The sequence below is a fragment of the Camponotus floridanus genome, unplaced genomic scaffold (assembly GCF_003227725.1).
Source record: "Camponotus floridanus strain SB8 unplaced genomic scaffold, Cflo_v7.5 scaffold199, whole genome shotgun sequence".
Taxonomy (NCBI): domain Eukaryota; kingdom Metazoa; phylum Arthropoda; class Insecta; order Hymenoptera; family Formicidae; genus Camponotus; species Camponotus floridanus.
Genome location: NW_020229324.1, coordinates 67,845 through 84,208, shown reverse-complemented (window position 1 = coordinate 84,208; position 16,364 = coordinate 67,845). Strand labels below are relative to the sequence as shown.

The 16,364-nt window shown below is 32.0% G+C and overlaps 1 protein-coding gene across 1 annotated transcript; it reads left to right on the top strand.

Moving 5' to 3' along the window:
• The first annotated feature begins 2,081 nt into the window (after positions 1-2,081).
• On the top strand, positions 2,082-10,450 carry LOC105258866 (uncharacterized protein CG10915). Its single transcript, XM_011270412.3, has 7 exons — positions 2,082-2,723; positions 2,860-2,961; positions 4,145-4,369; positions 4,475-5,096; positions 5,481-5,576; positions 6,715-6,824; positions 9,833-10,450. The coding sequence occupies exons 1-7, from the start codon at positions 2,499-2,501 to the stop codon at positions 10,322-10,324; spliced, it is 1,872 nt and encodes a 623-aa protein (XP_011268714.1). The 5' UTR covers positions 2,082-2,498; the 3' UTR covers positions 10,325-10,450.
• The last annotated feature ends 5,914 nt before the right edge of the window (positions 10,451-16,364 follow it).

The following is a 16,364-nucleotide window of genomic DNA, read 5'->3' as shown; positions in this document are numbered from 1 at the left end:
AGTGTTGTCAGATGGACCAGGTTTTCTCGCGCATGCGCGTTGAATATGACATCACTGAAGTAGCTAATCGCGATATATTTTATAATACCATTATTATTATATTTCTATAATAATATTACTTATTCTAAATTAAGTAATATTATTATAGAAATATAATAATAAAATAATAATAATATAATAATAAATTAATAATAATATAATAATAAAATAATATAAATATAATAATAATAATAAAATACATTGCGATTAACTACTTCAGTGATATCATATTCAATGCGCATGCGCGAGAAAACCTGGCCCGTCTAACAACACCTGATTGGATGTTATATAGGGAAAATTCGCGGGATTCTCTCCGAACCACAGACATCTATATTACACTAGACTGCTAACTTCCATGGTGGAATAAGTAACAGGGTGTGCTCGTCAAGCAGACCAAATTTCGACTCGTTCTGCGCACATATGACGCTGGAACAAATGGAACCTTCCATATTGAAGAAATAAAGTCAATTTGTGCTTTGCCATTTTCAAACAAAATTTTAAAATTTGTACGTTAATATTTTGTTACATTTTTCCTAATAAATTCTGTGACAAAACATTTATAGTTGATTTACTTATTTATCTTTATTTTTTAAAATACTTAAGTGACTTCATAATATGTTAACATTATTATTAACTAAGAATTTGAATCATTTTTAATTTTTAAATTGACGATATTTTTCAATTATTAATTATCCTTTCAATTACCGCGGACGTAGGGGCAAAACATTGATTGGCTAAGGCCCGGTTCCACAATTCGAGTTAATCCGAGTTTAATACGTTAAACTGGGTCCTGATTGGTCCATTCGCTATTTAAACTCGAATTAACTGGATTGTGGAACTGGGCCTAATACATCAATATCGCTGGACCACAGATAAATATAGTTGGGAAGGCGCTGACCTTTAAAAGAAATGGATACGGATTTGGAAGGGACGTTTGACAGGTATAAATGCCCGCGCAATTTGACAGTTGACAGCTGAGATCGTTGCCTCTTTTCAATTGCGTTCTCTTTTCTTCCAAATTTTCTCTCTCTCTTTTTTTCGTTACTTATTTGTTTGATTTCGAATGTAAAAAGTGTACAGGTAAAACGAATAGATTGAATATCTTTGATTCAAGAAAATTAAAAATAAATGATAAATTATTATTCCGATTTTTATTTTATTATCGACAAGTGGAAAGTTTTAATTTGTTGGATTATCGATGAAGTGTTTTATTAAAAATAAACAAAAGACAAAAAAATTAAACAATGTAAAAAAACTTGGTTCAGTTTTATTTCATAGGGTATATTTTCAAAATATTGTTGAATAATTTTGTTAGAAAAAAATTCTAAAAAAAAAGAACAAAATGTAGAATCACTTTAAAATCAAATATTTCAAAATTGTGCTGAAATTGTTATTTATCAAAAATCAAGAAAATATTAGAAATATTAATTTTTTAAATTCTAATTAGGTTCAATATCCCAAAAATACGTCCTGCGAAATAAATTTCGATCAAGAGGTTCATATTGAGCAAAAAAAAAATTTAATATTTGAAAATTACTTTTTATTATAAATATATAAATAATATTTATATATTTAATTTAAATATTATTTAAATTAAATATTAATTAAATCTTGGCGTTTAAATATTATTTATATTATTTATATATTTATATATATAAATATATAAATAATATAAATAATATTTAAACGCCAAGAAATTTATATATATAAATATATAAATAATATAAATAATATTTAAACGCCAAGAAGATTTATTTCCAAAATTCTTCGAGAAGAAATTTAAAAAAATTCTTAAATTAATTTCTCAAAAAAACAAAGGTAAAAGAAAATATCAAGTACATAAAAAATCTTCTCCCTTGCATGCAACAAAATGTTTAACAAGAAGCCTCTTTAAAAATAATTTACAAATAATTTGTCCTCAAAAAAAATCATTTCCCTAACAAAATTTTCAAAAATCATTCCCAGAATTAAGGTTGCCTCGATCTCTCGAACATCGATAACCATAGTCATCAGAGGGATCGATTCGAGATCGAGCAGCCAACTTCACGAGGAGGCACCTCGCTCTCGCTGGCTTTAGCCGTGAACCGAACTGCGCTTTGTGCGCTCGATTTGTCAAGAGGGAGAGCTAGGAGACGAGAGCGGAGCGGGGCCGGATGCCGCCGCGTTGATTCGTGCTCGTCGTGCCCGTGAAACGACGACCCGGAGGAGCCGGAGGGAAAGGACTCGAGGGGGATTCGACGGAGGAGCCGTCCTGGTCGCCGGCGACCTCGTGAACGGCGATGTGGCGAGCATTCCGGGCCGCTGCCTGGTTGTCGGCGGCGGTGCTCGCGGCCGTCCCGGTCAGTCCCCGGGGCCTCGAGGGGTGAGGGGGTCGACGAGGTAGCGAGTTAGCTCGGGAGCGAGGCGCCCCAGCGGAATCGACACAGGTAGATACCTCACCCGACAGGGATCGGCGCGCAATGGCATCGCAGGGTCAGGGCACCATCGTCGGCGTCACCGCGACGCCGGCGACGACGGCCAACGGGCCGCCGTCGACGTCGGCGCCGTCGCCCGCCCCCCTCGTCCTGGCCAGCGCGGCCGCGAAGACACAGGCTCTCCCCGCTTCCGTTCAGCCCTCGCAGTCTCAGCAGCAGCAGGCCAACAATATTGAGCCGCTGGACAAGAGTTCCTCCAATACTCTCAAGGTATGCCCTTCGATGCCTGAGTAAGCTGCGTTATATGATTCTGTTGGTGTTGCGATATAATTAATGATGTGAATAATGATTGGAATAATTTATGGAAATGTTGGAACGTCTAACTAGGAATCGCTTCTGCTTGCAGCGCAATCCAAAGATGGAGCTGAGCAAAACTGATTTGCTGAAATTGCTGGGATATCTTGAAGGCGAGCTCCAAGCGAGGGATATTGTGATAGCAGCATTAAAAGTAATTGAATTTGTATAAGGAATCGTGAATTTTTTTCTATTTTATGAATGTACGCAAATGTAATCGTAACGAGTTCTTTGAGTTTGGAGTTTTCTCGTTAAACATTTTGTCGCATGCAAGAGAGAACATTTTTTTATTTACTTGACATATTTTTTTTAAGATTTTTTTTGAGAAATTAATTTGAGGATTTTTAAAAATTTCTTCTTGAAGAATTTTGGAATTAAATCTTCTTGGCGTTTAAATAATAAAAAGTAATTTTCAAATATTAATAGTTAAATGTACTAAGTTATATATGTATTGTGTAAAGTTTTTTATGAATTGACGAGATTTAATAATACTCGTTTATGCAGTTTTTAAACTTGTCTCGTGGATTGTTTGTCTAGAAAGAATATAAAAGAGGTATAACAAAGCAATATGAATGAATTGTGAAAAATATTCTCTGCACGATTTATCATATTATCATATTCCACAAGCTTTTTAATTGTATCTTGATTGTGTTTTAATTTTATTTTTAATTGTATAAGGAATCGTAAATTTTTTCTATTTTATAATTGTATGCAAATGTAATCGTAACGAGTTCTTTAGTTTGGAGTTTTCTTGTCAAACATTTTGTTGCATGCAAGGTAGAACATTTTTGTACTTGGCGTATTTTTTTTTCCTTTATAAGATTTGTTTTGAAAAATTAATTTGAGGATTTTTAAAAATTTCTTCTTAAAGAATTTTGGAAATAAATCTTCTTGGCATTTAAATAATAAAAAGTAATTTTCAAATATTAAATGTACTAAGTTATATATATTGTATAAAGTTTTTTATGAATTGACGAGATTTAATAATACTCGTTTATGTAGTTTTTAAACTTATCTCATGGATTGTTTGTCTAGAAAGAATATAAAAGAAATATAACAAAGCAATATGAATGAATTGTGAAAAATATTCTCCGCACGATTTATCATATTATTATATTTCACAAGCTTTTTAATTGTATCTTGTGTTTTAATTTTATTATCTATTAATCTCTTATTAATTTTATTATATCTTAATTTTTTCGTAGTGATTATATTTAAATTAAGGTATTATTAATTTAAGATATATACTTAAATTAAGATATTTGATTATATCTTAATTTTCGGATTATATTATATGATATTTATCTTATTGTGAAAATTGTGATTTTTCCTTCCAGTCAGAAAAGATGAAACATCTTCTAAGTTCCCGGTACCTTAGTAGTACCGCAGATCCACACGCGGCATTAGCTCGCGACGTAGCAATAGTAGGTGGCGTTATTGGGGTTGAAGGAAATCAAATTGATCAACAAGTAGCTAGTCTAGAAGCATTGGTGATGCAACAAAGAAAGGCGCAATGTAGAATGACAAAGGTCCTTAGAGATGCTGAAATTAGGCATAGAGCAGTATGTATTTTATTATTGTTACATGAAATTATACGATTAATATTGTTAGAGAATGTATTACTATTATTTTTAATGATATTATTTCATTGTAAAAAAATTTTTCAGGTAATTAAAGAATTGGAGGAGGAAAAACGAAAACATGAGCATGATACTGCTCAAGGTGATGATATCACTTATGGTCTTGAAAAGGAGCGGACGAGATTGAAGAAGGAATTAGAATTAGAAAAACAAGAAAAGAAAAGATTAGAGATGGAATTAAAAAAAGTTAACGATCATCTCGAAGAGGAGAAAAATCGACAGAAGCAAATAGTACTGCTTCTCTTGGCGGAACGGAAAAAGATCATTATGAAATATATCGAGGAGAGGAAACGATCTGAAGATTTGGCTCAAATTCTCAGTGAAGAAAAGGTAAGGATAGATTCGATGGCCGAAGGCCTCGAGGAAGAGAGCAAGAAATCGCTGCAAATGGAAGCGGAATTGGAGAAACAATTAGCGCAATTCGACATGGAGAGGCAACAATATCGGCAAGCCCTTACAAAAGAGGAAAAGAGGGCGAAAGATTTCGAGACGGAATTGGAAAAGTTGCGAGTTGAAATGGACACGTGGAAGGAGTCGCAGACTCGTGGTCCTGCCAGAGGAGTTGGTGTAACTCCACCACCGCCTCCTGCAAAACCAGCGAATTTAGTTGCTATGCCAACACTCAGGCCGGCTAGCGCACCGCAAACAAGTATGTTCCACGTGCAATATGAAAATAAAAATTATATATATGAAGAATTTTATCATATATCAAGAATAATTTTATTAATATAGTAATTTATAATTATTATATATTATTATAATTTTATAAAATATATAAATATTTTATATTATATATTATAATTTTATAATATTATATATTATTATATTAATTATAATAATATTAATTATTATATTAATTATAATATTAATTATAATAATATATAATATTATATATTATTATAATTTTATATAATAGAGTATAGTGTGAGTAATGATTCTTATTTCATTTTCTAAATTGTTTTTGATTTGCATTTAATTAATATTATTAAACAGAATAGAAAAAGAATTTGATAATCTTTAATATCTTTCATAGTGAAAGGAACAGTTTTGGGTACAGGGACACCCATGGTTAGTAGTAAAGTTGTCCAACCCACTGCCACAGTGTCCAGTGTTCCTGTCAGTGGACCAAGTAAGAATCTTTAATCTCTCAATAAAATAATGTATACAAAAAGGAACAATTTATATCTTAATAAGTGACATATATACACAAAGTCTATGCTAAAATGATTTCTTTAGTAAAATATAAATTTACACAATTGTATGCATATATACAGGGTGTCCCATTTTAATGCCCCACCCCAAATAACTTTCTTATTTTTAATTTTAGAAAAAGATGTTTCAGACAAAAGTTGTATGGTTTCGAGGGGGACATAAGATGGTACCATTAATTTGATCTTGAAGAGTCATATGAAGGTTACGTGAAGATCATTTTCAATTTCTTAAATGGAACACCCTATATATTTTTGCATATTCTTGTAGCTTATCTCGAGAGCTTTCCAAAACACTATAAATAAACATTTTTTCATCAAGTACTTTTCGAATTATGAAGCTTGAAGTAATTTCCTAATTTTACATAAACCATAAAATATCTTGTAAAATATTCATTTTTCGATTATCTTACCTTAATATTTTTATGTACAAAATAATGAGAGGAATCAATTGGTGTAAAGAAAACATACAATTGTTTTTAAGAAAAAATATGGAATTGTTAATTGCAAATTACATATTTTTTTCTTAAAAACAACTGTATGTTTTCTTTGCACCAATGGATTTCTCTCATTATTTTGTACATAAAAGTATTAAGGTAAGATAATCAAAAAATGAATATTTTACAAGATATTTTATGGTTTATGTAAAATTAAAAAATGATTTCAAGCCTCATAACTTGGAAAGTACTTAATGAAAACTAATTTAATTATAGTGTTTTGGAAAGCTCTCGAGATAAGCTACAAGAATATGCAAAAATATATAGGGTGTTCCATTTAAGAAATTGAAAATGATCTTCACGTAACCTTCATGTGACTCTTCAAGATCAAATTAATGGTACCATCTTATGTCCCCCTCGAAACCATACAACTTTTGTCTGAAACATCTTTTTCTAAAATTAAAAATAAGAAAGTTATTTGGGGTGGGGCATTAAAATGGGACACCCTGTATATGTATATAAATTTCTAAACTGATGAGTTATGCAACACAATTTTATCACAAACTTATCCCCAAGAATTAAATTATAAGAGAATGTATAATTAATCATTATGTTTTTTTAGCCACTGGGATTGCTAGATCAGTAACACCTGGACAGGCACTTCGTGGGGTCGCCTATACGCCTAATTTAACATCTGTAGGTGGAGAGTCTACAGCTCCTCCAGATACACAGGTAACCTATCCACATTTCCCTACACACTCGACGTTAATCTAAAGATTATACAGAGCCTATTTATACATACAAAGTGTCACAACAGATATTTTTATATCGAACGTAAGAAGTACTGCTCTCTATGCTAATATTTTTCTTGAAAGGGAGAGCAAAAGAAAAAAATGAGATAATTTATAAATAATTTATGTTTATAACACTAGAAAAATTTAGTTAGCACTGAAATAGAAATCAGCTTAGTCAGTATTGTGTTTTGAAGACTAGGGATTAGCTTTAATTTGATATCGATATTGATATAAAATCGAGTGTCATAGATATTATTTAAAAATAAATTGTAAAGAAATAAATTACGTTAAATAGATTATAAATTACTAAGGAAGGTAAGGTGTTTCTGTCTTCTCTTAAATAATATGAAACTTTATATGCATATTATTAGAAAGACTGTAATTAATAATATAAGTAGGCTCTTTATAATAAATATATGAAATTTAAATTTTTTATACAAAGATAATGTGCAGTGTACTATTGATATACACATTAAAGTTTGATAGACATTAAAGCTGATAGACATTAAAGTTTATTTGATGAATGATTAATGAAATGTATATATACATTGCATTTTCAATTGTATTCTTTATCTTAATTTCGAATTGGTTTCTATCTTTGATGTTGCAATTTGCAAAGAAAATAGAAAAGAAAAAATTTATCTAATGAGTAATATACATATAAATATATATTACATTACACACTAATAGAACTTTATTTTATAATAGAAATATGCATTTGTTATCATTAATGTTTTATCACACAAGCACTTTATAAGTTTCCCTCTAGTCTTAGATATATTTTACAATATTTACATACTTTTAAATTATAAATATATCGCACCTTAGTCACATATTTATTGCAATAAATTAATGTGTTTATCAAATCATATGACTCATAGCTTTTTAATTTAAAAAAATGCAGGTGTAATATATATACATTATATATTTATTAATTTTTCTGATAACAAGACAGATGTGTTTTGGTAGCCGAATTATTATATATTTTTGCAGTTATAGCATTTGACTAATAATGCAAATTGTTTTTATAATCGTATGACGATATTTATATAACACAGCACAGAAACATTCTGATATATATATATTAGCTAAATATATAAGTTAAACAAATAATTTTTAATTTGAAACAATTTTTGCATTTGTTTCTTAAATAACACCGTACTTGGCTTCTGCATATAATCATCTTTATTTATAATGCACAAGATTTCTATTGGTTTATTTATTTCCTCTACTTCTGTCATTCGTATCAAATGCTGCACTAAAATTTAAGAACCGTTAAATTTCTAGACAAGTAAAATTAGGATAAAAACCTATAAAAATATCCAAAGGCAGATTTTATTTTGAGAAAGCCTGCTTTATTATATTACGTGTATTTGTTTACGATTTGTATTCATGACACACAGTCCTGATATGCACACTTCTGATTTATAAATTAGCACATTATCGGTAGAGTTATATTTTATTACGATATTTTTAATTTTGTGTACATATAAGATTATTATTATATTATTATTATTATATTATTATTATTATTATGATTATGATTATTATTATTATTATATTATTATCACATTTCACATGTGTATATTGATCAATTCCTAATTAAACAAAGTTGTATGCAACTCAGTTTTCTGAGCTTTATTTCTGAGCCAAAAAATTGTCCACGCTTGACATCCTAATTGCTATTCCGCACACACAATTGCTACTACTAAATTATATATAGCTTCGTTATGCGATATTTGATGCGATTACTATACTATTGTTAGATTAGTTGGTTTGCAATATATTTTAATAAACAGGTAAATATATATTCATTGAAGTTAGAACTGTTTATATATCATAATATTATATATATATATATATATATATATATATATATATATATATATATTTCGATGCACGCAGTCTCTCTACGGGAACTGAGGAACTTACTTCTCACATTAGTCTTTCTGCATCTTACATTAGTCTGTCCGAAGATCTAGTATATATTTTACTAATCTATTCCTCGGTTAACGTAACTCAGACTGCGTTCAAGGTACGTCTCATCTCCTGGTGATTTATGAACAGCAAATGCAAAGGAAAAGTGTTCCTGTATCTTCGCAATATTATATATATATATACAGGGTGGCCCCGAACGTTCCAGCCAGATCTTATAGGAAATTTAATTCTGAACAAAAAATATCTTATAAACATGAGTCGAAAAATGCTTCTTTTTAAGAAGTTGTCGCTCAAAAACCTCTGATGAAGGAAGAGCAAAAGGTGAAAAGAAAATGAAACTAAATAAATTTCTTGAAAAAATGATAAAAATAAAAAATAAAACTTTTTCTTTTATGAAAATAAAATAAAAGTTAGTTAAAAAAAAATTATTTTATTTTCATAAAAGAAAAAGATTTTTATTTTTTATTTTTCATTTTTTTCAAAAAATTTATTTAGTTTCATTTTCTTTTAACCTTATGCTCTTCCTTCATCGGAGATTTTTGAGCGATAACTTCTTAAGGAAGCATTTTTCGATCCATGTTTATAGGAAATTTTTTGTTCAGAATTAAATTTCCTATAAGATCTCAAAGTCTGGCTGGAACGTCCGGGACCACCCTGTATATTCTTATTAACAGCATCCAAATGGGAGTAGACGCAATTTTGATTTCAGCCTCACCGAGCTGCGAATCGCTTAATAACAACGGCGTCTCTCTCTCTCTCCTTGAGTCTTGATCATTTTTTTCGTAGATATATTCGCCCTTATTTTTCACCGAGTCTCTCTCTCTCTCCCTCTTTCTCTGCTTTGGATTAGTTCTCTTGGTATGGTTCTTTTTCTTCCATCCCCCTCGTCCCTCTCTCTCTATGATTTTCCACCTATGGTATGTTCGCTCCTGATTGACGAGCGGAGTTCGGTCGAGATCTCCGTCCGAAGCTCTGAAAATCGGTCATGGTTGTGTTGTAATTCCTCAGGCCGTAGACAAGCGACCGGTTGTACCTGCTCCCGTTAGTACCGCTGCGGCTAAGCTTATCACGTCGTCGCAAGCCGCCGCTGCAGCGGGGAAGCTCGGCTATCACGTCGGCCAGTCTGCTGCGAGTCCCGCCGTCAGCCCCGCTGTTCAAGCACCCGTCGTCGCCGGTGGTGGTTTACTGCCGGCGAAAAAGCCGCCGATCTCGCGCGGTGTGCCACCCCCGGTGCCGCCAAATAAGCCTGTGGTACCGCCGAAAAAGGAGGCGGCCGCTTACCTCAGAAGACCGGAGTCGATGCAGTCGCAAAGCGGGCCGCAGCAGGATACCATCAAGTATGGTAAACAGACGGTGGTTCCCCCGTCTCACGGAGGTGTCACGTCGGCGACGAGTGGAGTCGCTCCTCCGGTGCAGGCGCATCAGCAACCGCTTCCGGCGAGCGTCGCCCAAGCCGCTGCCGAGGAAGAGGTCAGTAATAAGACGGCGGACTCGAGATAGATACTAGATTAACACGAAATGATCGTTCGTAGGATAAAGATGCACTTACTAAACACGCACTCTCTCTCCGACAGACGCATAATAAACCATGTAAATATACAGGGTGTTCTATTTTAATCGATCACCCTGAATAATTTTTTTAATTTTGATTGTAGAAAAAAATGTTTCAGACAAAAGTTGTATGGTTTTAAGGGGCACATAAGACGATGCCATTAGTTTAACCTTGAAGAGTCACCTGAAGGCCATGTGAAGATCACCTCCAACTTTTTAAATGGGACACCCTATGTGCTTTTACATATTCTTGTAGCTCATCTCGAGAGCTTTTCAAAATACTATAATAAAGTATTTTTTTATTGAGTGTTTTCCGAGTTATGGGCTTGAAATCATTTCTTAACTTTACATAAACCATAAAATATCTTGTAAAATATTCATTTTTCGATTATATTACCCGAATACTTTTATGTGTACAAAATAATGAGAGGAATCAATTGTAGAAAACACACAGTTATTTTTGTAATTGTTAATTGCAAATTACATATTTTTTCTTGGAAACAATTATGTGTTTTCTTTACACCAATTGATTCCTCTCATTATTTTGTACATAAAAGTATTAAGGTAAGATAATCGAAAAATGAATATTTTACAAGATATTTTACGATATATGTAAAATTAAAATGATTAAAAAAAAATGATTTCAAGCCTCATCACTCGGAAAGCATTCAATAGAAAAATACTTTATTACAGTGTTTTGGAAAGCTCTCGAGATGAGCTACAAGAATATGTAAAAGCACATAGGGTGTCCCATTTAAAAAGTTGGAGGTGACCTTTACGTGACTTTTAGGTGATTCTTTAAGGTCAAACTAATGACACCGTCTTATGTGTCCCTTAAAACCATACAACTTTTGTCTGAAACATTTTTTTCTACAATCAAAATTAAAAAAGTTATTTAGGGTGATCGATTAAAATGGGATACCCTGTATACGAGGGTCGTTCAATAAATATAGTAAAAAAGCAATAAAATCAGTTTCTTTCCGCAAAATCGCTTCTTTTTTATTTTTCGACATAATTTATATTGTATATTGCAATTTCTTCTTATTCCCAAACCTCAAGATCTAGCTCGGGAGAAAGAGATTTTCATCGGATGAGGATGTCATCGCCGCTGTAGATGAATATTTTCAAGGCCTTGATTCTACCTACTTTCCAATACATAATTTATATTGTATATTACGATTTCTTTTTATTCCCAAACCTCAAGATCTAGCTCGGGGGAAAGAGATTTTCATCAGACGAGAAGGTCATCGCCGTTGTAGATGAATATTTTCAAGGCCTTGAGTCTTCTTACTTTTCCGAGGAGATCAAAAAATTGGAACACTGATGGACCAAGTGTGTAGAGCTCCAAGGAGACTATGTCGAGAAAGAAAAAAGAATTTTGCGAAAAGAAGCTGATTTTATTGCTGTTTTACCTTACTTATTGAACGACCCTCGTATACACGACACATACACAATACACTCTATATGTGTTCAATATACAGAACATTGTGTAAATGTGGTTTCAGACAAAGCCGCGTTGAAAGAAAGAATATAAAAGCGTGTGAGCATATATATATATATATATATATATATATATATATATATATATATATATATACAGAGTATCCCAAAAGTCCCGGACCGGTCGAATATTTCATAAACTATGCACTTTAGAAAGAAATGTTTCAGACAAAAGTTGTATGGCTTGAAGGGGGCCATCAGATAGTGGCAATGATTTGACATGGGAGAGTCATTTGAAAGTCATATGAAGATCACCGTCAATTTCTTAAATGGAACCCCCTATTTTTTATTACATATTCGTGTAGCTTATCTCGAGAGCTTTCCAAAACACTATAATAAAGTATTTCTTCATTGAGTATTTTTCGAGTTATAAGGCTTGAAATCATTTCTTAATTTTGCATAAACCATAAAATATCTAGTAAAATATTCATTTTTCGATTATCTTACCTTAATAATTTTATGTACAAAATACTGAGAGGAATCAATTGGTGTAAAGAAAATACATAGTTGTTTTAAAAAAAAAATGTAATTGTTAATTGCAAATTACATATTTTTTTCTTCAAGCCATACAACTTTTGTCTGAAACATTTCTTTCTAAAGTGCATAATTTATGAAATATTCAACCGGTCCAGGATTTTTAGGACCCTGTATATATATATATATATATATATATATATATATATATATATATATATATATATGACCGAGACACATGATATAAAACAATGCTTGGAATCTATGTTGGATTTGCTGCACGAGAGATTCCGTATTTGCAAGGGATTGTTTCTGAAATTGCCAAGGAGGAAAGACAGAAAGAGAGAGAGAGAGAGAGAGAGAGAGAGAGAGAGAGAGAGAAAGAGAAAAGACGCTTTGTACATTCGATAAACTTTCTACGACCGTGTCCATTAAAGGACGACGGGTATGTATTGTGTACATTATGACTAGATCTCATCACTGTCAGCGGCATCCGTTGAAATGATTCTATTTGCAAGCGAAGGCATTCGTAATTAACTAGAGATATTTCTCAGATATGTAAGATAGCCGTTTGTAGGTTCCTAGCTAATTCTACGATTTATTTCAATGATGGCGTTAACTGAACGAACATTAATTATCATTAACAAATGTGAGCCCTTATTTTGGACGAATACGAGCATTAACATGACGCGGAGATTGTTAACGTTTGCAAAAGCTTTCGGAGCTAATCGCAGTTTAGCGTTATTTAACACCAATTCTAATTAATTGCATTTTTTCTTTTCCATTTCGCGAGCGATGACGAGCAAAACGAGATGAATCCGTTTCTCACAAAATTTTTCCTATTGGCTTTATATAAACTCTTTATTTTTGTTATATATATAATATATTTTTATATATTTATAAATTTTATATTCCACGCCCGCGCGCGCGCAATTCATATATAGATATTTTTTCTTCTATCTTTCGCGCTAATAATATGTACTAAATACTACACATAAAATAATAATAATGTCAAGTCGTATCTATACATCTTTTTAAGACTTTTTGACGTATTTTTGCGAATTTATCTGACTGGATCCAACTCGTTTCGCGCATGATCGTTCTAAATTTATACAGGGTGGCCCCGAACGTTCCAGCCAGACTTTGAGATCGTATAGGAAATTTAATTCTGAACAAAAAATTTCCTATAAACATGCGTCGAAAAATGCTTCCTTAAGAAGTTATCGCTCAAAAACCTCTGACGAAGGAAGAGCAAAAGGTGAAAAGAAAATGAAATAAAAAGAAAATGAAACTAAATAAATTTCTTGAAAAAAACGATAAAAATAAAAAATAAAAATCTTTTTCTTTTATGAAAATAAAATAAAAGTTGGTAAAAAAAAGATTATTTTATTTTCATAAAAGAAAAAGATTTTTATTTTTTATTTTTCATTTTTTTCAAAAAATTTATTTAGTTTCATTTTCTTTTAACCTTATGCTCTTCCTTCATCAGAGGTTGAGCGATAACTTCTTAAGGAAGCATTTTTCCACCCATGTTAATAGCAAATTTTTTGTTCAGAATTAAATTTCCTATAAGATCTCAAAGTCTGGCTGAAACGTTTCGGGGCCACCCTGTATATTATGAAAGTAGAGAATTATCTTAAACAATATTTAAAAAGGGATTAATCGCTAAACGCAGATTTAGTTAAGCCAGACTATCGCGGGTACAATTTAACTAGATGAGAAAATAGAAACTATCACACGTGCTATAATCACTGCCTTGTGTCACATAATTGCGTATATCGGCTACAAGCTTCGACGCTCTGTCTGAAAGAAAATATTTTGCACGATAATAGACGTCACTGTTTTTTCAAGACACAATTGATTTGATCACCGGGACGTCCTAAAAAAAAAAATATCTAATGAAATGGAAGTAGACAAAGGATCAAATGTTTTCTACTCAATCCTTTTTAAAAACCCTCGATATAAGAGAAATAAATATGCGTATTATAATGTCTTCTTTTTTTATACATATAACGATTCATTCGTGTATCTCAGGTAAAAATACTCTGTTGCGCTAAAATGTATGCTGAAACAAATAATGGAATCAGTACAGAGATATTAATTTTTTTTTTTTATCATTTTTAATCGAATACAACATTAAAGGAATTTAAGATCTATCATTTAAATTACGAACGTTAACAATTTGGATTTGTATCCGGATGAACAGGATCACAATGATCATAATTTCTCACGATTTACCATCAAGTATCGATCCTCGCAGTGTTCTAAATATAGCTTTCGCCTTTCGGTTCTCAACTATTGTTAACATAAAATCGATGTCCACATGATGTATGAAGAATATGTACAGAGAAAAGAATGTATATATACACATGCAGTCTTATGATTTTAGGGCTCCTAGATGGTATCCCTAATTACACGATGTGTGATCTCTTAAACTTACAAATAATACTCTTGGCGTTGTAAAGTCTTCCAGTGCTTTAGTTGTGTACATTTGTAGAATTTAGATTTTCAGTTCCAGTCATTCGACGATGTGTACGGTCCGATGATAATATGATATGTTAATTGATTGAATGTACCCTCACTACATGTAAGGACACAGTCATCCTTTTCGATCGTCATTGCGAACACAAGCAGACAAGTAGCAGGAACTGGGACCAGGACCAAGGAAGTTACACGCAGTCTGTAACACACTGAGAACAAAAAAAACATGCTCGCAATAATAGCAACAACAAGAACAACAGCAACTGCAACAATAAATATTAATAGTAAACGATAAAATAATAACGATAACAATAATAAGATTAACAATATATATCGCCAATGAGATTACGTTGATTATTGGCGATACTAGTAATTAATAATTAATATAATATTGATAGTAACGAGATGCTAACAATCGTGTAACACTGGTAGCACTAGCAGCAGCGCTGTAATAATGTTAGTTAATAATAAAATGTAGAGCGTTAACGCGGTTACGATAATAATAATAGATAGATGTGCTTCTATAAGAGTATAAGAAAGAGAAATTATCGACAAAAAAAAAGAAAAATGATCAATAATAAGAAGATGGAGATCTCATTATGCGTCATATGTATTCATTATCTCTAAGTCAAGGTAATCTAACACAGGAATTCGTTTGAACTCGATTAGATGTACATTCAAGAATTTTAGTCTCCATTTAATCAATAATGGAAGCTATTTCGAATGAGAATAACTAAGTGTTATTGTCCACTCAAGAATTAATTATTATTCTCCAAGAGCGGCTCCTGATGCGAAAACCTACATATACGCTATATATGTATAAAAGTTATAAAAAAGAAGAGCTCAGTAAAACTTTTAATGAACATCTGTCCTTGAAGGCCGCTGTGTTCTCGTTTTTGTGCAATCGTCCATTGCACAAAATTTTCGTTTTCTGTGCTGATACAACTAATACGGATAATTCTCAAGTGGTAATGAATACTAGAAGAGTCTGACACTAACGATTCTCAACTAGAAAATTTATCTCGGTTGCTCCATAGAATTTTATATTTCTCTGATCATTCATCTTATGCACTCTCGAGCGATATAAAATGTCTTATTTAAAAGAATTGGCTCTTTTAGTGTTGATAAACACGGATACGTATACATACACACAAACACAGCTCCATGGGAGCGAACAATACTTTGGATACTTGATCAATAATTTTATATGTACATATATAATTAGATAATTCGTATGATGAACATGTATGTACGTAGAAACGTATAAATTATATCCGTCAAAGGTAGAGATGTTGATAAAAGAGAACAAGTCATACAAATCATATTCATGTCTTGTTAATTTTATTCGAATACATGATGTATATATGTGTGTAAGGCATACAGTCGCGTGTTAGGGACAGGCGGGTTAAAGTTTTAAGAAAGAAAGAGAAGCAGTCGTTAATAACGCGAAAGAGAGTGTATATCGAGCATTTAGAGGAGCAGCGAGAATAATGCTCACGTATATATAATATTGAGGCTGTCAGAATATTATATG

Excerpts from the sequence above, each read along its gene's own strand:
- LOC105258866 (XM_011270412.3), top strand. The coding sequence starts at position 2,499 with ATGGCATCGCAGGGTCAGGGCACCATCGTCGGCGTCACCGCGACGCCG. Across the intron at positions 2,962-4,144 it reads TTGTGATAGCAGCATTAAAA|TCAGAAAAGATGAAACATCT; the intron begins GTAATTGAATTT and ends TTTTCCTTCCAG. Across the intron at positions 5,097-5,480 it reads GGCTAGCGCACCGCAAACAA|TGAAAGGAACAGTTTTGGGT; the intron begins GTATGTTCCACG and ends TATCTTTCATAG.